The following is a 26,718-nucleotide window of genomic DNA, read 5'->3' as shown; positions in this document are numbered from 1 at the left end:
ATGGATGCCTGGTGCAGTTCCAAAGTGATGTGAACTACATCAGGTCATGAAGAATGTCCACGCAGGGGGCATTGCGTCTTGGATATGTCTTTAGCTAAATCAGATTACTTCACGTGTGCTTCTTTCCAAGCAAACGGTATCAGTTTAAAATTAAGCATGTCTTTAGTATTTGTGCCATGAACAAACTTTGAACCTTACAGTCAGTCTCTGCTATGAAATGGGAAAAATACTTTCCTTGAATGGTTTTAAAACTAAATACCTGGATGGTGCTTTGAAGATGCTCCAAAGTGTGGGGTTTTTTAAACCAAGAAACTACTGGGCATCAGATCAAGAAGGAAATGAGAGAGATTAGAGGAGGATCTTTATTAACTGAGATGGGATAAGAAAACAAGCTGGGAAATTGGCAGTTTTATTTGATCGTAACAAAGCAGTTAGACCAAGGAAAAAAAATACCATGGCCCAGTGGGCCTGTCGTTTGGTGGAGCGTCTTACATGGCTCTTTCTCCAGTGAAACTCAGGCACACCTCCAGCTCCTGTGTTTTCTCAGCTGAACATGCGACTGGGTACGGCTCCCTGCTAGAAGCCTTCAGGACGGTCGTGTCTTTGGCTGGAGCCAGTTTACCAAACCTCCTTCTAAGACTTCAGACAAGTGACCTGTCTCCTGCTATCTCCCATCGCTTTTCCTTCTCTGAAACTTACTCACAGGTGTGGCCTTGCCTGTAGCATCGTATTCAATTGAGTGCCTAAAACTAAATAAACACAAACCTACCCTGGGAGTTATCTAAAGAATTGGTTTGTATGCTGGTTTGCCTGTCAATAAAAACTGCGGAGTGCCGTCTCCTTGGATTCCCTAAAGACTTTTGTTTCCTTAATTAGTAGCTAAGCACTGATAGACAGGTTTGGGGCTAACCTTTTGACAGACCTTCACCAAACTGCTGTGTAACAGCCATTCCCCCAGCTGCTTTGGAGGTGCAGTTGGTCCAACGTGGACGTGTTAAGACACGCTTAGTAGAATTCTCGTATTTTTTAAGAAAGACACGGGTAAACATGAATCAGGACTTTGGTTTGCTTTAGGGTGCCTGTAGCGGTGTTTTCAAAGGTACTGCCCTTTTTGTGGTCTTATATGACATTTAGTTGTTCTTCAGTAAATAATCGTCTAGAGGTGATGGATTTTAGTGTTTCCTGAATAGAACAGTAAAACTCACTGTTGCGGCTTTTCCTTTCACTCAAAGCAGGCTGAAGGAGCTGCTGTCTGTGCTGCTGTAGGCGCGTTGCTGTAGTCTTCGCTTACAAGGGAGTTCTGGGACAGCTCAGAAATGGCTACACGTAATTTTTCGTGTTTGTGTGCTTCAAATGAAAAATTAAGAAAGGCGTCTTGAGTGTGAACAGCTCGCAACAAAGGGAATAATGGATGCTTCGCTTTGCACATTTGGAGTTGGTTCCACGTGGATGGTGGTTTCTTACAAGTTTTTGTAACGGTAGCGGGCTTGGAGGTAGGGGAGAGCGAAGCAGCTAACGCCTGAACTTCACGCTGTCTCGTAATTCTGGTAATTGTGAATGTATGAGCTTTGATTTATCTAGAACGTGGAACTATTATTTGTTGTTCTTAATCACACACAGTTGTGTTTATAAAGCTGTTTTTTCTGTACTGCTGTATGCTCCAGCTTTGCAAGTTTGTGAAGAAAATGCTTTAGTAGCGACTAGTATTGACACGGTTTCCGAACTAAACCCAATTCTACAGCCTAGACTGAGCGTGACTCAATTAATGTGAGCAAGTCTGACTTTATAATCTAACTTACGCCTAATTGAGGGAAGATGTGTGGTCTGGTTCAAAACTTGATGTTTGTAAGACTGGAATTTTTTTTAGTTTGTACTCGGAGTCTCTATTTGGGCCATGTAGTGCCCCGACTGCGCTGCATGCAGGTCATGAAAATCTGCTGGCAGAAACAATTTCCGTGGCCTTGCTTTTAGCTCTCAGTAGCTGCAGAAGATTAAAAAGAAGTTTGTGTTGCACATGGTGATGTGACATTCAGGTTTCAGGGGGGTGAATGAACCCTTTGATATCTGTGATTATGGACACTTTGCAGGTTCAGTGACGATACCCATGAGTCAGGTCCGTTTTTAAACCAAGCCAAAGCTTTGGAAAGGGGCAGAGCATGGAATCCTTCAGGAAGCTTCTGCTTGAAGCGCTCCAGTTCCAGGACAAGGCAGTTGTGGAAACACTGTGTCTATTGGAAAGACACAAAGCGGCTGAATATACTCATCTAACAGAACTGAGGTTTGGTGGTAATGAGGGGGGTTGGGTTTTGTAAAAGGACCATGTGTAGTCGTTTGCACTAGCAGACTCGCCAAATAGATTTAGTGTTGAATTTCCGTTTCTTTTCTTGAAACGAGGAGAAGATGCTGAAGTGAGAATGAGGTACACACTGCCCATTTCTGTTCAGTGGAAGGCTTGTTTCAGCCTCCTGTGTCTGGCTTCCTTCTGTGGTTTCCCTGCACAGCCTGGCTCTGGGACAGACTGTCTTTGACCTCTTCATCTCTCTCTCCCTTCCTCCTCCTCTCAGAAGACTGCTCTTAGCTGACGTGGCACAGCCCTAACCTGGGGCCCTTGGTTTGAGCATCCTGGAAGTAAAGCGAAGACACAAACTCTGTTCTGTCCAAACTGCTTCTCACTGGTGGCTTTTCTCCCCAGTTGTGCTTCATGTAGTTTGTCAAACCAGTCTTCTGGAGTTGTTTTCTGCGTGATTGTTACTGAAACTATAATTCTCTTAAAAATCCACTTATCCTTGAATGCCTGAATCCTGCCCTCCACTGCAACCAAACCCCAAAACCACTAAACCTAAATAGCTGAAAAAAACCCCAAAGAGTGTGTTCTAAATAGATCTTACCTGCTGGGCCTCTGACAGACAATGTTATGAGGGTGCTGTCTGGAGCGTGCCAGCCTTGGTTTCAGCAGTGTAGGAGTAAGGCAGCCTGTGCTGGGAATTAAGCAAATCAGTTGCCTGGAGTATTTTTTACTAGCTTAGGGCCAAGTGCATAGTTTTAACTGGATTTACACTGTTGACTTGTCAGGGGAAGGTAGTTACAAGTCTTAACATATTCCTGCAAAAGGAAGAGGTCAAACATGTTGCTTCATCTGCCATAAAATCAGGTTACAGACTATTGATTGAGACTGTTGTTTCATGCTATTAAATTTTCCTTGGATATCATCTCAAGTTCTGTGAAAATCCGAAGTCTCAGACCCCAGAATAAATTAAAGATATTTAAAGAAGCCGTGAAAGATGTACTTAAGGCCCTCCTGCAGTTCCTGCTCTCACGGACTTTTCTTTCTTATCTGTAGCTGATTTTTCCATGGTGAAGTTCATAGGAGATCTAGCAAAGTACAGGTTTGAAAACAAGAATAACTAGCTGATAACCAGGAGCTGTTGGTCTGAGCAGCCCCTCTGTATTCAGAGCCTTGCTCTGAGGAACGTCTGACTGCACGTCATAAAAATATTTTGTTGTGGAGCTGCTATGAGAATTAATCCAGGTTACTTCATTAAATAAACGTAAGGGACGAATCTTGGATGAGCTGCTGTGGAAAAAGGAGATGGCAGGAAATGTGGGGGAGTAGCCGTGCGCTGAATTCATCTTCGCGGGTACTGGTTTGTTTATTCTCGTGTTGTATTCGTATTCTTTAAAACGTGTTCTATGTCACAGGCATTTTCTCTCCAACCATGAAATCCACCTTTCTGATTAACATACGGAAAGAAAGTGTGACCGTCTTTTCCCTGCCAGAGACCTCCTACAGTGCTTTCTGTGCATCTGTGGTTTGAAAATATACTGTGAGCATGTAAAGGTATATTGTACTGCTGTCACTAGGTTTTCCTTATTTTTTCCTTGACGGTGGCCTTCCTGAAGTCTTAAAGTCCTTCTGGTCTTACTGGTTATAGAGTTAACTTCCTGGTTAGAGAGAAGTGTGACAAAACTCAGTGCAAGTTCAAGACAGTAACCAGCGGCAGTGCTGGCACGTTACGGTGTTCCTTTCTTGCGGAAGGCAGATCTGGGTCCGTCCCTGGTGCCGTGCTGACAACGTGGATGATGGGTCCTTCTGAGGATGGGTTTAATGAACAGATCAATAAAGAGCCCATAAAGAGAGAAACGATTATACTTTTTTGGGGGAAGGCACTGATACTTTAAACACCATTCCAGGAAAGACGTGTATCCCATCCTCACGGCAAAAATCAAGACTGTGTTTATCTCAGACAGGGGCAAAGTTGGTAATTGTGTGAAGTATGTTAAGAGCCACAACACGAGGTTGGTTTCCTTCGGATGGGATCTAGAGGAGTTTCAACAGCAAACAATGCAGTCATCTGTAAAGGTGGGCGTGACTTGGTTTTACAGGTCCTTAAAACCTTTTTAACCAAGAAAGCCTCACATTAAAAAATCCTGGCATCTCCACCTTGTATTATTGCCTTACTGCGCTTGTCCCTCACCATTAAATAGATCTTCTGTCTCCGATTAGGTGGATTTTGTAAACTGCAGTAACACTTGGCTGTACGACTGTTTAACCACACAGCTGAAAAGACCAAGGTGCTGACCCGCCGTCCTTCCTCAGAAGTCCTCACCAAGCCCCTGGCCCAGGAATATGGGTTGGGTTGAGATTCTAGCTTGAGGATGTTAAAAACAGTGTGAGAGGAAAACTAGTGATTGCAACAAACACTTTAGAAGTGGGAGATGAAGAGGCAGAGTATGCCGTGGAGATAAGTGCATTTTATGGAGCGTGGTTTGTCTGCTTTTATAAACCCAAATGGAAGGTTATTTCATAATACATTGGATTTTAAAGGATTTTCAGGAAAAAATGAACTCACATCTTTCTCTTTCAGGTATCCTGGGAGTTGAGAAAGTTTTTGTAGTTATCAGTGCTTCTAGCTGGAGTCACAGATGCTCGCTTCCACAGTGTAGGGCTGGAGTAGCGAGGGATGCCGTAGCGCTGAGGGCTGGAGTAGCGAGGGATGCCGTAGCTTTGAAGGAGCGGTGCCAGTACGTTGGGTGGAAGGAGCGTTTTTCCAGCTGGGAGCTATCTCCTTGCAGCAGGCCACTTCTGCTGTCCCTCAGATCCCCGTTTTGCAGGTGCCAGTTAACGGTATGACGCAGGAGATGGTTAGTGTGCTCGCGTGCGGAGCTCCTTAGGCACAGCACCATTCCGCTGTCACGACTGTTCGCAGGTGTGACGAGAGACCGTCACTCTCCCAGTAATTTGCTGGCCAAACTGGCAAAGGGGCAGTGGAGATGGAGCAGCTCCATCTCAAGTTTCTTAATACCATTCAACATTTCCAGTGTTACTTGAAAAAATTGACTGAGTTCACATACACTTTTTAAGAAACTATCTTTTGCTTTAAATAAAAAAAAATAATTAAGGGAAAGGGAGGGAAGGCAGGAAAGCAATGTAACCACAAATGCAGGAGTTTAGCTAAACCAGCTTCTTTCAGGTTTCTGTAGCCGTTCATCGACAGTACAGGTAACCTTTCTTCTCTTTCTTTAATGTCTTGCAGGAAGTCCAAGGGAAAGCCAAATGGTAAAAAGCCAGCACCGGAAGAGAAGAAACTTTACCTAGAGCCAGAATACACAAAATCCAGAATTACTGACTTTGAATTTAAGGAGCTAGTGATGTTACCACGAGAAATAGACCTCAACGAGTGGCTAGCCAGCAACAGTGAGTATTGTAGTGGTACAGCTCGGAGCTTGCTGTCCACACCCCAGAAGGCATTCATTCACTCTGTTCCTTGTTACTGTTTTCAGTACTTAGAAAAACACTCTGTGACTATTTGTGCTTGCTGCATAATGCACGTAATTATACCTTGAATAGTAATTAAGCTGTCTTATGTACAAACTGTGTTCAGCAGCATGGCAGCCTCGATGCATTTCGTCCTCCCGCTGCCTCGCTGTGCCACGAGGGCATTGAAGGTTTTGATGCTTTTTCGAGGACCATCAGATGCCCTGTGACCGTAAACTGGCTGGTTCAGCACGTTGCTGATGCAAGCTATTGATCTTCCAGAAGCATTGTAAAAATGGGAGTTCATTAAGATTTGTATGTAAAGCAGGTTATGCCTAAAGCCAGAAATTTTGAAGTATTTGGGTTGGATTTCTTTTCCCCACTCCTTTCAAGCTTTGGTGTGAATTTAAACTGTAGCCAAGTGGAACTTGGAGATGTGACTGACTACGGTGACTGAATGCTGTGCCTGTGCATGGCAGTCCTGATTTACAATCATTTCTTGTGCTTCTGCTTCACCTGCCAGCCCTGCAGCTATGACCCAGTCTTGTTTACATTTTCAACAGTATGTGATAAGCAAGAAACTACTTTGAACTGCAAGCTAGGAAAGTTTACAGGGACTCATTAAGAAAAAAGTGAGTGCCCCCTGAGGAGTATTAAGATGCTGTATTAACTCAGGAGGTTTTTAAAAAGTAGAAGTGTACTAGTTTTCATGCCCTTACTTTTTTTAAAGGAGATACGTTGTGAGAATTATTAATGCTGTTTTCTAGCCAATGTGCATTTTAAGTCAGACTTCAAAAAAATGTAGCAAATTGTTTGCCTTCAGCTTGTAGTAGAGTGTTATACTGTAAAGGTGAGGCTGATGACGGAGACACTTTCCAGTCTTGCTGCTTAGTGAGTAATAAGAGCTGATGCATCACGGTGCTTTCATCTTAAATCAAAACAAGAGCTTTCATTCCATGTACCTCTTTGTTTTGCAGTTCATCATTAGACTCATTTAGCTAAATCATGTTTAGATTTGTATGGAAGCTCAAGACTCTGAGGTCACTTCGCTTGCTCTGCTTAACTAATTGTCTGGAGGATAACCAGTGTGTAAAAGTATTTTACTTCTCATTTTTCTTTCTTTTGTGTTTATTTTTCAGCAACAACTTTCTTTCATCACATCAACTTACAGTATAGTACAATCTCAGAATTCTGTACAGGAGAGTCGTGTCAGACCATGGCAGTGTGCAATACGTAAGTCAATATTTACAATTACAAGGTTTCCATGAAGTCTTCAGAGTTGCCTGGGGGAGGATGTTGCGTTGGGTGGCACTGGGCCAGTGTTTTACGGCAGATCTGTACTTGGCGAGAACGTGGCAGCTCGTACAGCCTCTGCTCCCCCTCAGCAGTGCAGGGTGCTGGAAATCTGATTTTGTGGAGGGTTGGAAGGGTGAGAACCTGTGAGTGCTGTGAGCTGGTTTTACAAGGTCCGATCAGAGAGGCAAATTACCGTGTGTGTAGCTTGAGGGGAAGAAGAGCAAGGCACAACTGTCCTTACTGGTAACAGTGCCGAGATGCCATAGAAGGCCAGGGAGAGAAACTGACTGTGGGAAGCTCAGAGGGTGCCTCTGGTAGCTGGAATGCTGACAGAGCACCATGCTGCCGACAGGTAACCTCTAGCCTGACGTGAGCCCCTGGCTTGCCCAGGCCCCTTGAGCACAGAGGACACAAGTGGCAGCTTTGCAAAGAGTAAGGAAACCGTTTTGGTTTGGCACTTTCCCCCTGTAGGACTTAGTAGACTTTTTTGACGTGAACTAGCTGTCACTTATGAAAGAAAGCTTTGTAGTTTTACTGTACGTGGTGAATGTAAGAAAAAGTTCCCGTAAACTCCTGCTCTTGATTAGCACAGTCCAGCATGATGGAATATGAGATCTGGTCCAGTATGAATAAGCCTGTTGAGTTGTGTGGGTTTTTTCCTCCAGCACATGCGTTGATTGTCCTTTTCTTCCCTCTTCATGCATTTCCTGGGATTAATTTACTTGAGATGGATTTTAAAACAGAAGACCGAGCAGTTAATGTTATAGTACATCAAACAAACATCCCAGGGAATGTATGCAACAGAACCAGAGCTCTGTATTGTATCTCTGACAATAATTACGTAGTGCTTAGAAAGGAATCCTTGCTTAATGTACTGGGCGATCTTGTACACTTGAAATTATTATCGGGGGCTTTCATTGAGAGCACTCTGAAGAATGCAGAGTGTACAGAGAATACTTTTGCATTTAAAAGTTGGAAAGATAACTGTCAATAGAGAATTAAAGGCCATGCTAGGGACTTTGAAAACAGGCTGGAACAGCAAGTAATATCTGCTGGACCCAGATTTTATCAAGAGGAGACTGCGTGTCTCTAAATGATCTCTAAATGAGAAACAGTGATCTGTAAGATGAGCGTTCTGTTGACTTTCGCTCCCCATGCTTTCTGATGTTTAAATTCCTGATGAAGCACTGGCTTGTCCAAAGGAGCGAGTTTAACTGTTTATCCACTTGGCTGATGGGAAATAGTGGCTAAAAGGAGGTTGGTGGCAGGGAACCTCTCTTAGTGTCGTTCTGTTCTGTGCTAGGGAGTCTTAAACGAGTTCTCTGTAAGCATTTCATGCTGCAGAATAAAGCAAGGAAGTGCTTGTAGGCAGCTCCAGCTGTAGTCTAGATTTTTGGTGGTGAGGACTGATGGCAGAATGTTCCTGTTCTGTTTTGGGAATCTGAAAACCTGCGCTGTTTGGGAGTAACAGGAAGCATGTCTGCACTTGGGTGAAGCGCTTGAAAGGGTTTGTGTTTAGCTAGATTGTAACAACTGAAGTATCTTCCTGTACTTGGGGGCAATGAGTGATTCAGGTTTGCAAACTGTAGGCTGCATGTTGCATTCTTCTATCAAGTGTGCGGTGTCCATGAAAAAACTACCGAGGTGAGATCCCCCAGCTACACACCTCGGTATGGTTCAGCTTTCAAGGCCCTGTTCGTAACTCTGTTCTCCAAGTATCTCTTAACGACAGTTTTAGATAATCCTCATCTTTATAATCTACCTTTCCTAGCTCTTCCCTTTTGGAAGAGATATGCCTAAATGGAACGCAGAGAATTGCCCTCCAAGATGCTTGTTTGTTCATAGTTATGACTATGACAAAGCTGCCTGTCGCTTCTCCATCCCCCTCCTGCTTTTTAAAAAATCTTATCTAATGAAGTAAGGTAAGGACATGCTTATTGTCTTGGAGAAACACCAGTTGGTATAATTTACTGTGCCTTTGCTTTGTCTCCAGTATATAGAGTTCCACCTAAACATTAAGGGTCTGTTGCTGATCAACCTGATGGACACTCCCGATTTGACCTTCTGTGGCTGTGATCTGTTCGTTCAGCTACTTTGGAATAAAATAGTATCTGCTTATATTAGAATGTCACATAACTACATACCTTGGAATATGGGTGCACTTTGCCATTTTTTTCGGTGTGGATTTCTTAGGCAGTTCAGTACAGAGGTCTGCATTCTGTTCCCGTCTTTTGTTTTCCTGCCCAGTTCTCCAAGGTGCGTTTTGGATCACACCGTTCTGGTCATACCCAAGGAAGGTTACTCGTATTTACGGTTGAGGTGTTGAAGTAACTACTGAGAACAGGCTGCTTGTCAAGTTAACCTAGCAGATACTCAATCCTAAGTATAGAGTATTTGCTGGCAAAATAAACACCAGTTGCAGTTACATATTTGAGGTAAGGTTTTAACATCTCAGAGGAGTTCCAGCCAACTGCTGAACTGCAGACAGGTGCAGCTTTCAGGCCTCTTGTCAGATACATGGGATGGCGCAGCCATCTGCACACAACGAGGAAGGGGATTTCTGCTTTGGCTCACTAAGAGACATCTGACCAAAAGTTGGTCTTCTTGTAGAACATATGGCAGCGTTTGCTGGTAAGGTGGGAAAGTACCAAGAGAAAGAGCAGAATGGCCGGTTATCCTCAAAATTTAATGACAGTGGCACAAATGTAGCTTTGGGAATGACTTAAATTTGCTCATTAGTATGTTTATTACTTACTGTAAAGCAGTTTCTGTATTTTTAACACAGTATTTACCATTTAGATTTAGTATGCTTTTTATAGTTTATTATTACACAAAATAGCTGTAAAGCACCGTGAGCTGTAAACTGGTTTTATAGCTGACATTTGGGTAAAACTTCTCAAAGTGCTGGAGCGGAGTAACTAAGAGCCTACATAGGTGCTGTTCACAGGGCTGAGATTATAAAACTCCTGAGGCAGAAATCAAGGATGGATGCAAACTTCCCGGCAGCCCACAGATAAAAGTGAAAGGTTTCTAATCTTATACTTTCCTTTCTCATGTCTGCCTTGCCCTTAGTGTCTCTTTCCTTCTAGAAATCTTAATTAAAACTTGCATGCTTTGCGTTTTCTTATATTTATGTTCCCTGATCTGTGTATTCCTTTCTCCACCCCCATCTAAACATTTCTTTGCCCCTATCAAACCATCAAAGCCATTCCGAGTTGCTGACAAGCACTACGTTACTGCCACTTGATATCAAATGCCACTGCGTTTGATACCATTTGCTGTCTTGCTTTCTTCATAACTCGTCTGTTAGTATTCCTAGCAGGACTGTCTCGCCTTCCTTTCCAGACCACATCATCTCCACAGCGTTTGCCTCTCCCTCCTTCCAGAAGCCCTTCTTATATACCAGCGTAACGTCTGTTTTGCCTTGGCTTCTGTGTCATCAGCACGAACCTGGAATGTTTTAGAGGAGATGGGAAAAATATGCACATATGCTAAGATGCAGCATTGTGACTTCATATGCGTTATACTTTATTATTTGCGTCATAGGCTTCTTTCTGTTAAACCCATGGTCATTTCTCCCTGGGATTTGGAGTGGAGCTGCAAATTCCTCCTGCTCTCCTTACTGGGGAAAGTTTAGATCTGCCAGAATTTTTACATAGGAAATAAAATAATCAAAGTCTGTATAATGTGAGCACTTCCTGGTGCCTTTCAGTGTCATCTTCTTGTCCTTTCTGCTCCCCATCCATTGCCTAATAGGGGACTGTACTGCCCTAGTGCCAGCAGTGGAATGCAGTGAGGCTTCCGTGCCCGCCGAGCCGCAGCCTGCTTCCAATCTTGTCAACGGAGATAACTCCAGCGCGGGTGGGAGATGCTCATGGCATGTCAGGGGCTCCTCTCTTCCTCCAGGGCCTGTGAAGACTGAAGCACTTGAAACGCGGGGAAGATGCATGATGCTAACCAGCAGCACAGTCCCTGTAGTTATCCTCTTACTCTTAATGATTCTTATTTTAAATTCCAGTTTTGCATAATTAGCCTGATTTTCAAGGAAAGGCAAAAAGGGTATGCAGAGGGGTGGTGCAGCAGATTTATTCACTTGGGTTGAACTTCTACAGTTGCCAAACTTTGACTAAAATCCAACGATCCAGATTCATTTTTGCACCAAAGGCCAACGCTAAACTGTGCTTCCTGCCTTGCAGTTGAGGAGGTGTGCGGCGTGAGAGAGCTGCCGAGGTAACAGACAGTTCGCTCTGCTTCTGCTCTGGGCAACAAGCTTTGTCTTAAGACCCCAGATAAGTCTGGATTACCTAGAGCTGTCTTGCTGCAGCTTACTGCAGGACTAGACCAATGGGGGGGCATCGTGTCGTTCCGTCTGTGCGGACCGTGTAAAGGTGGTGAGCGGTGGTGGAGGACACAGTCTGCGCCCAAGGGCCCGAACACTAGTTCTGGTGCCTGACATCACTCTGCAAAGAACTTTTGACTCCTGCTGTTTCCTTCCACTTGCTCACCTTTTTATGCCCTTTTGCAGTCAGTCCTGCTCTTTCCAGTAAACAGACACAATGACCAAGCACCACATGCTGGAAATGAGCTGAAAGAAAAATTCTAAATCTTAAGTGTCTGCAGAACTAGTTTCCAGTTGCTTTTCCTCTCTTCAATTCTGAATTACTCTACTCATTTCTGCAGCTTCCTCTTCTTTTCATACAGCTTGGGGCATGACCAGTGCCATTAGTGCCTTCACCTCACCGCCCTCAGGTCCTTGAAGGATCTTTCCAGGCAATGAAAACACATTGTATGTGAAAACTTTTCAGTTGCTACTTAATACTTTTCTTTAGTTGACTCAGGATTGTTCTGCTGGTCAGTATACATAAAGCTTCACTTTCCAAGTAGCATGTATAGATCCTTCCAGTTCAATGCAGTCTAGTCCTGTCGGGCACATAAAAAACATTTATCTTTAATCTTTATCTTCCATGCAAATAAAAAAAAAAATGCAAAGGTGGCTAAATGTCACACTGAAGGGATATTTTGACTAGGGCTACAGTGAGGCTTGTTTAGTGATTTGTGTGAAGAACGTCAGATAACAGATAATTAGCCGACAGCAGCAGAGTTGGAGCTGAACAGGCAAGCAAAAAACGGCACCCTGGCTTCATGGGCTCACGCGATGGATGAGGTGTCTTTCTAGCCAAGTTCTGATGCTCAGACCACTTCCAACCTTGCTTCCAAAGGCAGCCAGCAAGCACCACCTACACTGTGTTCTGGGAAGACAATACAATGGGTTTCTTATCAATCCCATGATGATACAGGACTGCGCCTGGAGTGTTTGGAGGAAGCATTCGGGAGCTGGAACTCAAGACACCTCAAGTGTGACAGAGACAACAACAACAAAAAATATATATATATATATTTGCCAAATTCCTTCATTGTAAAACATTTCTTTCTGTGTGCCTAATGCAGTAGCAAGTTCCTGGTAACAGTTAGAGGTGCTTTAATTAGTCATGACTTAAAAAAAAATAAAAAAACAGGAACAAACCTTCAGTGCTTTCATAGCTTCAGATTCTCCGTCAGGTGGGGGATGGCTGCAGTTACTCAAGAAGATGCTGGCTAACTGACTGCGTTAGGGCTGCTTTTGAGGAGCTGGGCAATATGTTAATGTCTCCTGTTCCTTTTGGATCCAACAAGATTATTCACCCGGTGGCAGAGTCAAGTGTAAACGCAGATGTTTTGGGGAGCCTTTACCCTCTGTAACCTGTTCTCTGTAAACTGTAACAAAAGCAGTCAAGGCACGCTGGCAGCAATGTGCGGAAGGGTCCTGAAAACTTTCCCCAGGTGAGGTGTGGGCACAGGGTTTGTAGCCCTGCAGCGGCTGCGCGTTCGGCAGGGCCGGCTTGCACAAGCCGGTGTTTTGGAGCCACCCTCTGTCTGTTCGGTAATACTGCGCGAGCAGGTGCTTCATGTTCTGCAGGGGTTAGCACTAGAAGATCACCAGGTCATCACTGTGCGGTGTTGCTGCCCTTTAAAAATAGTAACATAATACTTTCCTGCACAGTTCTATGGACTGGATGTAAACCCTCGGTCTGCCACGGACGGGGGTTACCGCTGCCTGAGCGGAGCTGCTCCCCTGGGAGACCCGTCGGCAGGCGTTCTGGGAGCGCATTGACGGAGAGGAACAAAACTGGCTAGCCGAAACCCAGGGGGTTTGATGTGGAAGGATCCCCTGAAGGGAGTCTCTTCTGTAGCACCTATGATGTATTTTGGTAACGTTGCAGCTGTTGGTTTATATTCTTTAGCCGCCGAGATGTTTTAGCTCCTGGAGGAGCCGAGCTGAGGAGCCAGGGTGTAGTGTGGTGACACTGTCACTTCTCTCCACAGACAGTACTACTGGTATGATGAGCGGGGAAAGAAGATCAAGTGCACTGCTCCTCAGTACGTCGACTTCGTCATGAGTTCAGTGCAGAAGCTAGTGACAGATGAGGACGTTTTCCCGACAAAATACGGTATGTCTGCTTTTGGGCAGGTGCTTCCTGCGGCGCTCTGCAGATGCTGTGAGGTGCAAGCTGGCATTCAGCGTATGCGGTAACAGCAGACAGCTTTCACACTTCCTTGTTTGATGGTTTGGGGCTTTCTTAAGGGGTATTTTAAGTTTGGCTTATTCTTGAAGGCAGAGTTGCCCTGTTGGCATATGAACTTGGGTGGAAGTCTCACAGTCCTGTCATCAGTATTCCATCATCGATATATCTTTTTCTTCAAGCATTTTGAGATCTTCCAGCCTGTATTCAGAGAGGATAAAAAATTGAAAACTGTCAGCATGTGTTTAATACAGCCTGCTGCTAATAAAATTTAGCCCTGTTATTTCACTATTTCCAGTAAGGGGAAAATCAACTGGACTGCCAGGACTGTGGCTTGTCTTCCCTGCTCAGCCAGGCCTTGTCTCACAGACTGCTGGCAATCTCCCTTCCCTTCCAAAGATTAAATGTGATTTTTTTTTTTTAAGAACCAAAAAGCAATACGAAATTAATTTTAACTCAGATTTATATCCTAACAAGACTGCTACACGCAATGCCTTTGGTGAAGGGGAAGAAAATAAGAGACCTGAAGTTATTGTAGGTGGGTTTCATCAGGACTGAAAGCAGCTGCATTCCTGAGCCATTTCAACAGATAATCGGGGAACTAGGACATCACAATACAGCAAACACTGAGCTACTAGCGTTCACTTGAAAGCATCTTGATCTGGAAAAGGGCAGCGTCTAGTGAGACAGTGCCTAGTAAGCTAGCAGCAGTTGACTAATTTTTTTTTTTTTTATGCTTATTCAAGGGCAGTGAAGGTGTTTCATGCAAATGATTTGTCTGTGTGGCCAGGATGCACTTTAGACCAGTAACATACTCTGTACTGTGCACCATGCACAGGATGGCAGGTGGTGTCTGAAACCAGGACACCGTTACCACAGTAGCTGTGCAAGGATCATTTTTTTTTGTGCCAGCACAGTACTGGACCAGCAAGCACAATTTCATAGAATGGTTTGGGTTGGAAGGGACCCTAAAGATCACCTATTTCCAGCCCCACCCCACGGGCAGGGACACCTTCCAGTGGACCAGGTTGCTCCCAGCCCCGTCCAGTCTGGCCCTGGACGCTGCCAGGGATGGGGCACCCACAGCTGCTCTGGGCAGCCTGGGCCAGTGTCTCACCACCCTCACAGTAAAGAATTTGTTCCTGATATCCAATTTAAATCTGCCTTGTTTCAGTTTAAAGACATTACCCCCTGTCCTATTGCTACCTGCCCTTGTACAAAGCCCCTCTCCAGCTTTCCTGTCAGCCCCCTTTGGGTACTGTAAGGCTGCTATAAATAAAGTCTCCCCGGAGCCTTCTCTTCTGCAGGCTGAACGGCCCCAACTCCCTCAGCCTGTCCTCCCAGGAGAGGTGCTCCAGCCCTCCGAGCATCTCTGTGTCCCTCCTCTGGGCTCTCTCCAACAGGTCCGTGTCCTTCTTAGGCTGCGTGGGGGCCCAGAGCTGGATGCAGCACTGCAGGTGGGGTCTCGTGAGCGTGGAGAGGAGGGGCAGTAGAGGTCACCTCCCTCACCTGCTGGCCGCGCTGCTTTTGATGCAGCCCAGGGTACGGTTGGCTTTCTGGGCTGCGAGCGCACGTTGCTGGGTCACGTTGAGCTTCTCATCGGCCAGCACTGCCAGTCCTTCTCCTCAGGGCTGCTCCCAATCCATTCCCTGCCCAGCCGGGATTGATACGGGAGGTTGCCCTGTCCCAGGTGCAGGACCTTGCACTTGGCCTTGTTGAGCTTCCTGAGGTTCACATGGCCCACCTCCCCAGCCTGTCGCGATCCCTCTGGGTGGCATCGCTGCCATCGGGCATGTCAACCGCACCACACGGCTTGGTGTTGTCAGCAAGCTTGCTGACGGTGCGCTTGATCCCACTGTCCATGTCACTGACAAAGATGTTGACCAGCGCCAGCCCCAGTATGGGCCCCTGAGGAACACCGCTTGTCACTAGTCTCCACCTGCACGTTGACCTGTTGACTGCAACTCAAATGGAGTGGGACCATCCAGCCAGTTCCTTATCCCCCCGAGTGGTCCATCTGTGAGGTCCGTGTGTCTCCAGTTTAGAGACAGGGTTGTCCTGCGGGACAGCGTCAGATGCTTGGCACAAGTCCAGGTGGATGACATCAGTCCCTCTTCCCTCACCCACCAATGCTGTAACCCTGGCACAGGTGGCCACCAGCTTTATCAGGCACGATTTGCCCTCAGTGAAGCAGTGCTGGCTGTCACTAATTGTTTCAACTGCACCTGATGGAAGACACACGCTATTTCCTCCCATTTCTCTTCCCATGTGGTAGAATTTCAGCAGTGAAACGAGGGAAGTTGTTATATGCAGTTAGTCAGCCTGCTGCAGCCCACCCAGCCCCCTGGGGACTGGCCGCCCAAGCATTAGGTGCTTCCAGGGGCAAAATCTGCTGCTCTTGGGCAAACTAGGTAAGGACCCAGAAGAACCTCTCATTATTTTTATGCTCAATAACAAAAAATGTTGTGGTTTTAAAGAGTGATTACTCTTGATTTTTTGAACCCTTATGGTTTAAAACAACTTCAAATGAAAATGCTTAAAACCTCCTTAGATTCTTCCCCTGAATTCCCCTAAAAAGAAGGCAAGAGGATGGTACAGGCCCCCCCCCAGTTGTCTGCTGTACAAGGTGGGCTAGTAGCTCTTAGCGCAGCTCAGCCCAGACGCTGCTGTGGGGCTGAAGGTGACAGCTGGAGCTATCATGGTGTTTCTTATTCTTCCTTTCAGGCAAGGAATTCCCCAACTCATTCGAGTCTCTAGTGAAGAAGATCTGCAAGTACCTGTTCCACGTGCTGGCCCATATCTACTCCTCACACTTTAAGGAGACTTTGGCACTGGAGCTGCATGGACATTTAAACACACTCTACACACACTTTATCCTATTCATCAGGGAGTTCAACCTCGTGGACCCTAAAGAGACCACCATCATGGACGACCTCACAGAGGTCCTCTGCAGCAGCAGTGGGAGCAGCAGTAACGGGAGCGGCAATGGGAGCAGCAACAGCGCAGGAGCACAGAACCATGTGAAAGAGAGATGAGCCCTTCTACAGGATCAAAACTAACATTAAAAACAATATTATATATTCTGTGCGTATATGTCTGTACATACAGACATATACGGCAATGAGAGCTGAAAGAAATTAATGCTGCCACCGCAGGACGCGTAGCCGTATGGGACAGTATGGAGCTTTGGTCTAATGCGCCACCTGGCAAGAAGTTGCACCAATTTTATTTTATTTTCTGTCCGCTCCTCCTTTTACCTATTCAGATGGATGACGAGTGCTGTTTTTAGAGAAGAGCTGAGCTTGAGAGTGGGGCCACTCCTGTTTTTTTGGTTGGTTTCTTTTGTTTGTTTGGTTGGTTTTTTGTTTTTCTTTCTTTGGTCTTGAGTGCAAGTCCTTTGTCTTTCTAGGATGGTGGTCCTGCCATTTAAAAAATATCTATTATATTATAAGAAGTGACTTTTACTTTGAAGTGGCTTAAAGTGCAGGTTTGTTTGGGCTTTTTTTGGGGGGTGGGTGGGGTGGGGGTGGTTTTTTTGGTTTGGTTTTACATAGACTGCCCCTTACCCTGCCAGAAACTCCCCCGTTGAGTGCATCTTGCCCTTTGTTAGTTTGGAACGGGAAGGAACTCCTGGCTTGACTAGAGTAGCAACCAGGGGCTTGCTTCGTGTTGGGAGTGGGCACAGTTCTCCAGCTGTCCCATCTACCTGGTCACCACACGTGAACGTGCAAGAGGATCCACAAGCCTTTCTGCTTATTGCTCCTACAAGATATATACTCTTTTCTCTGCTCCCCTGCCTCCTCTTTTCCCAGGCACACCTTTACAACTGAAAAAGAGTAAGGTCACTGGAGTCCAAAACCCATGTGCAAGAGCCACCACCGTTTGCTTCCCACTGAACAGAGGCCCGGGGAGGGGGGAGAAGGGTACATTGAATCGGTCACCGCCTGTGCTAGAAAGATGGCTGTTGGCATAAAATTATATTGTTGGCTTATTTTAGTTCATCTGTTCTATAATAATAAAAACAAATCTATCAGCCACAAGCTTTGGTTTTGTGTTTGCAGCGTCAAGTCGGTGGAATCCACACATAGAGCTTCCCTTTCACCACTGAATGCTACTGGCCCTGCTGTCAACCAGCTTTATAAATGTTTGTCTTCCACCGTGTGACCTTACATTTCTAATCGATACCTTGCTCTTTTCGGTAGTGCTGGGAACCTCCTCTCCTCCCCAGGTAACCTGACGGTAAGCACTCTGAAGATAAGCAGCACTTGGAAAGGAGCAAGCTTCCTGTTCGTGTGTGCTTAAATTCTGCAAATGCAGTGGGCTCCTGGGGATTGTATCACACGATCTGTGGATACAGTATTGTATCAATATTGTATCTTGACAGTCATACTACTCTTGCCTTCACATTTCCACTGAATTCTTGTAGTCAGCACTTCCAGTTGGGAAAATGCCAGGTTTTGCTTGCAACTGTGCTTCTACCAAATATGTGGCAGCCTCTGAAAAATTTTTGTTACTGTTTTCGGTCGTTATCCTAAGGTTTATACGTCGTTAGTACCTGACCTGGCCTGAATCCTAGAAGGTTCTCCTGAATGAGGTCTGTGCCTGTAGTAAAAGTCAGTAGACAGAAGGAAAGCAAAGCAGGTGCAAAGAAAAAAAAAAAGAGGGGAAAAGCACAAGCAAGAGGACAAAAAAGCTTGTGAAGAATATCCAAGTGAGAAAAAGAGCAAGAAGTCATAAAAGTGAGGAAAAAATGAACAAAAAGGTAAGAGCACAGGAGAGGGGAAGTGGAGGCGTGAGAGAGAAAACGATCTCAAACTTGGTGAGCCCAGACCTGTGCTGTGGTTGTTCCCGGGCTGTGGGTAGCTTGGGAACCTGCAGGCAAACGCACTGGAGTCTCGCTGACCTCATCTGGGTGCTGTCACCAGGCTGTTCAGGAGCACGCCTTCCCCACCACAGCCTCCTGCTACAGCCTCCGTGTCCAGGGGAATGTTCCCAGCCTCCCTTCACACCGACGTGAGCCTTTCCGTTACAAATTCCCTACACTGACATCTGAAGGGAAAACCAGGTGTTGGCAGAAGCGACCACAGCAATGTCATTTGTCAGGCCCCTGTGCTACTCGCAATTGGAGCCTAACAGCGGAGGTCAAGGTAAAGTAATAGCAACAACTCACACCCAAGTATTTCTGGTAACTTCCTATCTACTTACAAAAACGCATTTGCAGCCTGAATTCTAAAAGACGATTTAGAAGTGATACACCTTTTGGAAGGCTTGACTTGAGCAAGAGGCAGTTCAGCTCTCGCTGACAAGACTGACTTGACTATGACTTAAGTTCAAGATCACGTAGTGACATCTACATCAAACGCAAGGGTGACTGTACCTTAGCGTCCCACAGGAGAACCGACAGAACCTCGCAGGACGTCTGGGAACCCGTGCACTGGGGCAAAGCAGCGAGCCGTTAATTCAGCTACCAGGAGAGCAATGAGGTACCATGTTCTGGAAGAACCCGCTGCTGTTCATGGCAGCTGTCCCAAGTTTACTCTGTAGACATTCAATACTCCTGAAAGCACAAGATGCTTCATCTAGTGGAGTAATCTTGTGTTTTACAAGCAGTTAACAAGAACACAAATAATGAATCCTATTTTAGTGTAGCCTATCTTGTTGGGTTTAACAGTGGGAATAAGGAAAACGCTGAAATAGCGCCAACACTAATGTTCTTCTTGTCAGGAGTAAATGTTACTGTAAAGCTCAGCCTCAAGGCATCCAAGAATATTTCAGAAGCTACTGGATTACGCTGTAGTACCATTAGATACAGAAGTGCCTCTAAGTCTTCAAACTCTGCTTGGCTGACGCCACCGAAGCTGTCAGTGGCTCTGCATGCTTGCAACAAACCACTGACTATCCCCACTGTAAGCACCCTGTATCCATAACAGGATAGCTTAGCTCTTCTGACACTGAGGATATTGTCGTGTTGCTGCTTTAGATGCATTTTGTGAATTGTTTAAAGCACTGTCAGAACAGCCGCAGCACCTTACCTCGGCTACATTCAACACCCCCTCCTCCCCAGGCCCTTTGCCCTAAAGGTCGTGACATACCACACCATTGTTTAAGGGTTGCTAAGTAAATAAACCAAAATAAAAACCACAAAACGCCCCAGAAAAGTAACCAAACCCTGCTAGAATACACCTTTTGAGCTATGTACACACCCACCCACCCGTGGCGTACGTGCCTTTTGCAGGCCTGGCCTTGTCAAGCACTCGGCTTTGCATGTGCCTTTGCGGAAGCCCTAACCAACCTTCAGCCTAAACCCGCGGCCGTGGGCACACACCGTCACAGGGCTAAAGCCTTTCCCTTCAAACCAACACCAGCCCTGTGCCTGTGTTGTAGGATTCTGTTCCTGACACCCGCTGCTCTGGACACAGAGTGACGTGCTGAGGTTGCAACAGTTTATATAGCAATGGGGTCAAACGTTAGAGAAAGCTGAAACTCCCCCCGCCCCCCCTTGACATTATCAGTAAGTCTTTGGGGCTGCAGCGGCCTTAGGAAATCCAAGCATAAATGCCTGTAAATAAAAACAGGAGGAAAAATACTTTCTTCATACATGCCACATGGCATAAATTGCCACAGGTTGTGTCCATGACACGGGCTACCTCTGGCCATCCCTGCACAGGAACTGCCACTGTGTCTTTTGCCCAGGGCAACAGCCACCTTTAGCTCTGGCCTCAAGGCAGTGAAGCTGTGTGGAGATCACAGGACCAGCTCCCCCCAGCCCTAAGGGAGGTCCTGAAGTGGCAGGGTGTGAACGGAGCCAGACAGCTTCTAATTCAGCCAAGCAAAATCAAAGCGATGCCTTTCTCCCCTGAGAACTGCAGAAAGCTATCAAGCCTGAGATCCCATAGAGCATGCTCATTTTATATATGAATAACAACCTTTTAATCAACACTCTTAAGAAAACACCTTGCTTCTTGTGGAACACTGCTCTGACAAGAAAATCTGAAAAGAAAGAAGTATTCCGGCCCTGAGATGCCACCAAACATGCACATACCAAGGTGCCCCTGGAAGTGACGGGGGGCTAAAGGTGGATCTGCCGGGTAACAATTAGCTCCTGCACGTTAGCACAAAACTAAAAAGCCGTCACAGAAACAAGCAGTCCCGTAAAAGAACAAGCCAATTGTGCGAGCGCTGACCAAGTATGCTGATCTCATGCATCCAAAGCCACACTTCCACGAACAAGCCCTTACTCACATCTGCCATGCAACGTGTCCCAGCCATCCTTAGCTCTCCACTTCAACTGTTAACAGAGACTTGAACCCAGACATACCGTTACCTAAACTGAGCACGGAGGAATAGGTGGCTATTTTCTTCTGTTCAAAGCTACTAAACAAATGAAACTGATGTTTGTGTCTGTAGCACAACTGGCAACACCGGTTTAAATCTAGTTGCAACGCCGGGGCGCTGGCCACGGTTACTGCGGAGCTCGGTATGGCTGCGTTACCCTCGCTGCCGTGGCAATACAGGCGCCTGAATACACGTCAGTACCTGGAGGATGGAAAGACAGATCTGGTCTCTTTACAGGGTGTAGCTATATGCAGTACAGACAAGTCCCAGTATTTCCAGGGGAACTGATAATATAAAGCCAGAAAAACACCAAACAGCTGGCAAAAAAACCCTCACTGTGCTCATGAGGGGGTCTCCATTCTTTTCATGGACAGAGGAACTGTTCTGGTTGTGACAGCTGTCACAAACAATAAGGCTTTTTAAAGCTAGATTAGCATGTGACTGTCAGAGAAAACAGGAATTATGGCCAAGCACTCAGATGAGAGAACATTTAGAGAGCTTTGTCTAGCCAGAAGAAAAAAGAAAAAAAGAAAAAAAAAAGGAAAAAAGAAAAAAGGGGGGGAAAAGGGGGCCAAAAGGGGGGGGAGGGGCAAAAGGGGGGAGGGAGCATCGCCAAAAACGGGGGGGGGGAAAGACTAGCCTCACTTCTCTGTTTCTGTGTTACCATCTGCTAATTATTTCCATAATATTTAAAAAAAAAAAAAAAAAAAAAAAAAAAAAAAAAAAAAAAGAGAGGCAGGCATTAAAATACTCAGATGCTTTCCCATAGACCAGCAAAGATAGTTAACATTTTCTCACAGAGTGGTGCAGGCTCTTCCCTAGAACTCCTCCTTTTAATGGTCTCCGGGACAGTTCAGAAGAGGCGTACGAAGGCCAGCCTGGCCGCCCAGCGCAGCAGCCCTCTGCAGCAGCAGCTCACGTACAGAAAGGTCACACGCTGCCTTGCAAAGGGCTCGGGCTTCTGTGAAACCACTGCCTCAGCCTGACACCAGTAAGGCTTAGGAGACACTTGCCCCAAAGCAAGCAGTGCCCACCAGGACCACTGAAGGGAACCAAAACAAGGAAAATAAAGTGGTCCTTGGCACCAGCCACTGATTTACCTACCGCCCCGAAACAGCGAAATGGCCTGGTGTTCCGCCAGGAGGGTGTTAATGCTGCTGTACAGGGGGTTGAAGGTGAGTCCTCAGCCTGGTAAAGAGCAGAAAGGCTGTGCAGCTCTCCAGTGCCGCGCACGCACTGGGCCCCCCATAAGGCCCCAGCGCTTGCAGTCCTGTCCTGCTGCTGCCTGCATGGGCTGGATTCCTTTAGGAAATGAAAGCTCTATTCCCAAGCAGGTGAGACTCCTAAATTCCTTTATTGCCCCCTCTTAACTGCAATTGACCAAGTGTCAGACACAAAAAGCTGACCTCCGTAGGATTCATTCCCAAAACTATCTCAAGAAATACTCTTCCTGAGTATCAAAGCTTATGGAGTAGCCAGGGTAGAAGAGCTAACTCCTATAGGCTGTCAGACAGTGAGATAGCTGTTACAGAAATTCATCCCAATTCTCAGTCTTGGCCAGTGTGGGGGTTTTGTTTAGTTTTACTGCAAGGTAATGCTAGAGCCTTTACTGGTTCTGGCACACCAGCATGCAGAGGCAGATAGCATGCATAGTTTATAGTTTTGGATGACTAAATGTAAGCGGTAATTTTACTTTGCAAGGTAGAAATACATTGATTGGGACACTGATATTGCAGACAACCAGAATACACATCTGCCTACTAAAAGAAATCACTTTTATGAATAAGAAGAACCCTGAGCCCGGCTCCACTTAAAAAGGATAATCCAGGACAGAGCTTGGAACGGACATTGAGTAATCTGAGATTTTTACAGTTACTTGAAATCTATATAAAACCTGTAAAAGAAAGAGCTCTGTGTCCTTTTCAGCCAGGTTTACTGACACTCAACAATTTGGGAAGGTGAATTTGAATCCTCATGGCTATAAAACCTGTCTTCTGCTTCTTGTATTCGCTTCTGTTGAGACGAATTGTGCCTGAAGACAAGCAGTACCCACTGCAGCAGAACTGTGAAAACGTTACCTACTTTAAGATAATAATAATAATAATAATGATAAATATCTTTGAATAACCTTATCAGTTTATCTTATCAGTTGTTTTGAACTGGCTTAAGTGAAATCTACAGATTTCATATATACAGAAAATACAGATGCTGTGCTGTGGTCAGAGTGTCACAGTCTGGGCACGTGGAAAGGACTGCAGCTCGGTCAGGTAGCTCCTAGCAAATCTTGAAATGAGATGTGCATCCAGACCTCGGTACTATGCATCATTGTAAAACTGTTATACCAGTGACACTCTCCATCTGCAGAGCCACAAAGACCCAATGCTTCCCTGAATTTGCACCTACTGACCCCATAAAGTTTGTGCACATACTACATCCCTCATTTCGCTCCCAGAAGGATGGCATTAGGAAGGTAGTCAGGCACTGCAAAGCCACATTTGTCGGCATCCCGCTGTCAAACAGACATCACATTGAAGCCAAGACACTTGGGAAGAATCAGGTGAAATCTGTAGAGCAAAAGAAAGCAGACACACCATTGCCAGATGGACAGGTAAGGCTCCTTCCATGTGAGATTTTTCAACTGCAAAGCCGCTACTCGAGGGAGTAAGCCAGGCCAGCTGAAGCTCACACCGAGCTCAGCACTGAGGCACCAGGAGGCTGCATAGCGTCACCCGCACGGCACAGCACAGCCCCTTGCAATTACCAGCAACTCTGTGGTGGATGTTCAGCACGTTACAGAGCACGTTTGTACCACACACCCCTGGCCACAAACTCCACGCTGCACGCCGTGACGGAGTGCACTTTGCCACTCGCTGGCTCATTGACCTGCGTGTGCTCAGGGCTGGATCACAGCTGCCAGGAACCTGTGGGTGCTGCTGGGACTGGGTAGGACTCACATGCTGCTTCTGTGGACTCCTGTCAGCACCGGGCTGAGAGCTGGTTTGACACCTTCACAAACCTGGCCCTGCCACACGGCTGTTCATGGGCCATTGTGGGCATCTGGTACCCTGGAATCACTTTTCTTCTGCCTACGTAAAACTATTAAGCTGAATTTAGTAACATGATGGCAACGTCGTGAATGAAGTTAAGCTTGTGGTATAACCACTGCTTAAATGTGAAAGCACAATGAATGCTCCAATCCATCAAGGAATTTTGATTGGATTAGAAGCCCTCTGTGCTTCATTTTAATCTCCCTGATGAAGGCAAAAAGCAAAACTACATCTGGATGAGAGATTAAAAAACCCATTATAACTGTTTAATTATCTGTTATTACTGGATTAGCATTCATTTCTTATCCAGGTGCTCCTCAGATAAATAGCTCAGGTGGTTTATAAAAGCATTGTTTTATTTTGCAGTGAAAGACTTCTGGTACATGAAACAAAAACACAGGGCTTTTTAAAGTCAGATAGCTAAACCAAAGAAAGCAGACTCCATCTGCCTGTCTCTTCTTCTTGCCTGCGCCAAACATTGGAACTGCTGGCTGACTTCAACTAACCTGAGAGACCGGTGGGGGTTTCAATGCAATTCGAAAGTTTTTACAAGTTTTACAGAAGCAAGCAACCATTGGAAAGAGACTAAGCCTGTAAATAAACCCTTGAGTTTCCTGAGCAAGGAAAAAGTTGCAAGCTGTGCTCCTATGCTACTGGATACCAAGGAACCTGTGTGAGAGTACACACTCATAAAAGTCCCCAAACACAAAGGGATAGAAGAGCTCAGAATCGACTGCTAAAACCACAAATCATGCAAATCCAGCTGCTGAAACGTGTGCACTTGTTCCACTGCTTGCACAACTGGGCCAGTCTGCGTGACCCAGGCTTCCTCTGCAGTCTCTCTGTTTGCAGATACCAGGCTGGATCATAGCGTACACCACAAGAGAGAGAAGAAACGCCAAAACAACTTTTCTTTCATTATCAAGATAGAAATGTAGCATTTGCATCTGCAAAGGACTAATCTGAAGTGATGTGCAGAGAAATGAAAGAACCTGCCTTTAGGGACAGGCCACCGCGGAAGGCTGTGGACCTGCCACTGAAACGTGCCGTTGCCAGGTTAAGATCTGGATTCAAGTTCCAGCCGAAGCCACAGAGCTCCTATAAACAACCGGGAGAATCACCGAATTGCTTGGCATCTCAGTTCCTGAACCTGCTTAACGTGGACAACCGATACCTCCTTTCCTTCTTGTCTGTCACACGCACACAAAGCTGTCCCTTGCTGCACTACCAAAGCACGCAAGGGGACAGACGCGTAGCTGTCACGTGCTGCTGAAACAAGCCTCAACAACACGCTGCAGAGTTTATCTGCCCAGGCTCCTGTGACAGTGGGCTCTACTTGACCTTTCCCTTTGAGAACAAGTAGGTTATGCGTGGTCCTTCCCCTCACACAAACGCAGACTCTGACGTTCAGCTGTGTCCCTGTCATACCGAGACTGAGCCCTGTCGTGTCTCTGCAAAGCTACGCAGAAGCCAGACAGGCTAGAGAGGGGCACGTTCCACCTCACTTTCATCCTCTCCTGCCTCCGCACCACACACCATACAGCTTGTAAAAGCCTTTAGGAAGCAGAGAAAAGACAGCGTCTCTGTTACCCCATTCTCTCCGAGGAAGGTCCCATGTTTGCTCTTCTCCATTGTAGCTCTTCAGCAGGGCATCGTACGAGGCCCGGCACAGAGCACGCCTGATCCCCAGCTGCTTCACGGAACATCTAATGGGTGACACCATATTCTGCCTCCCTTCAGGAATTGTGCATGCTACAAAGCTCATCTGTTTTCCCCACCCCTCTCCTGCGGGGAGCAGAGCAGCAGCAGCTGTGGAAGCCATGGGTGGACTGGGAAGTTTATCTTCATGCAAAACACATTAGTAACATGCAAAACGCACTGTCTGTACTTTCAGGTGGCGCCATGACACTTGGTTCTACCCTTACCACTCACCGCAGGAGCTGGCTGTGGCCAGTGCTGATCTGTAGGTTCTGGCTGACTCCCCTACTGCAGCCCACCACCCCAGGAGGTGGAGCAGGCAAGCGCAAGCAGGAACCTGCACAAACACAGCCTGGGGCCAACTAAGCAGAGACCAAGCACAAACTACACACACGGCTCAACAAGTAGTTAGCCCTTCCCATTACAGGGCAGTACAACGTAAGGAGACCAAAGCCCTCTGTCCTCCTTTCTCAAATCAGGCCGTCGGGCAGCAGGCTGACGTGCTGTCAGGCTCTCCTCTTTCCTCCCTTCCTCTAAAGCAAACCTCCAGTGCAACTCCGCTGAAATGGGCGGTCAGGGCTGTGTCTGCTTTCACACCCCTGTATGATCGCGCAGCCCAGATATGCTGTGAAGTATCTGGCAGAGCTACTTTTAGAACTAGTTTATTTTTAAATCAATGGCTGTAGCTGGCCCTTGGCTAGGTGACTAACCAAAACCGAGCCCCCACACGCTAGCAACACGGTTAAAACCAGAGCTAGTGCATCAAATTCAATTAAAACTGCACTGAAATTAAGAACTTTTCTAAAGGTTTTCGTTCTTCTCAAGTGTAAAATGCTCAGGGTAGGCCCTCATATAACCTGGGCTGAAGTTCACTGGTTCAAAGCAAGCCCACTTTTGTTTATGAGACTTTCAGGCTCATTTCAGGGTCAGGAGGGGACACTGCGAGCCACCGCTCTGAACTCCCAGGTACCACAAGGCACCACAAGAGCCCCTGCGAATCCCTGATTTGCAGCATTGCTGAGGGAAC

The 26,718-nt window shown here is 46.2% G+C and overlaps 1 protein-coding gene across 6 annotated transcripts in view; it reads left to right on the top strand.

Annotated features, from left to right (window-relative positions):
• MOB2 (MOB kinase activator 2) overlaps positions 1 to 17,651 on the top strand; it is a 79,278-nt gene extending 61,627 nt beyond the window's left edge. For 5 of the 6 annotated variants that reach the window (XM_080405941.1, XM_080405940.1, XM_080405943.1 and 2 more), the window contains exons 2-5: positions 5,535 to 5,695; positions 6,895 to 6,988; positions 13,415 to 13,539; positions 16,336 to 17,651. In XM_080405941.1, coding sequence (XP_080262067.1) covers positions 5,535 to 5,695; positions 6,895 to 6,988; positions 13,415 to 13,539; positions 16,336 to 16,646 — 691 coding nt within the window. In that variant the 3' untranslated portion in view covers positions 16,647 to 17,651. Of the gene's footprint in view, positions 1 to 4,688; positions 4,866 to 5,534; positions 5,696 to 6,894; positions 6,989 to 13,414; positions 13,540 to 16,335 lie in introns of those variants that run through there. The other variant, XM_080405939.1, reaches the window with a different exon arrangement.
• Positions 17,652 to 26,718: the final 9,067 nt, after the last annotated feature.

Source organism: Falco punctatus, assembly GCF_963210335.1.
Source record: "Falco punctatus genome assembly, chromosome: 10".
Classification (NCBI taxonomy): Eukaryota; Metazoa; Chordata; class Aves; order Falconiformes; family Falconidae; genus Falco; species Falco punctatus.
Note: the sequence above shows the minus strand (reverse complement) of the source record. Positions and strands in the feature narration are given on the sequence as shown.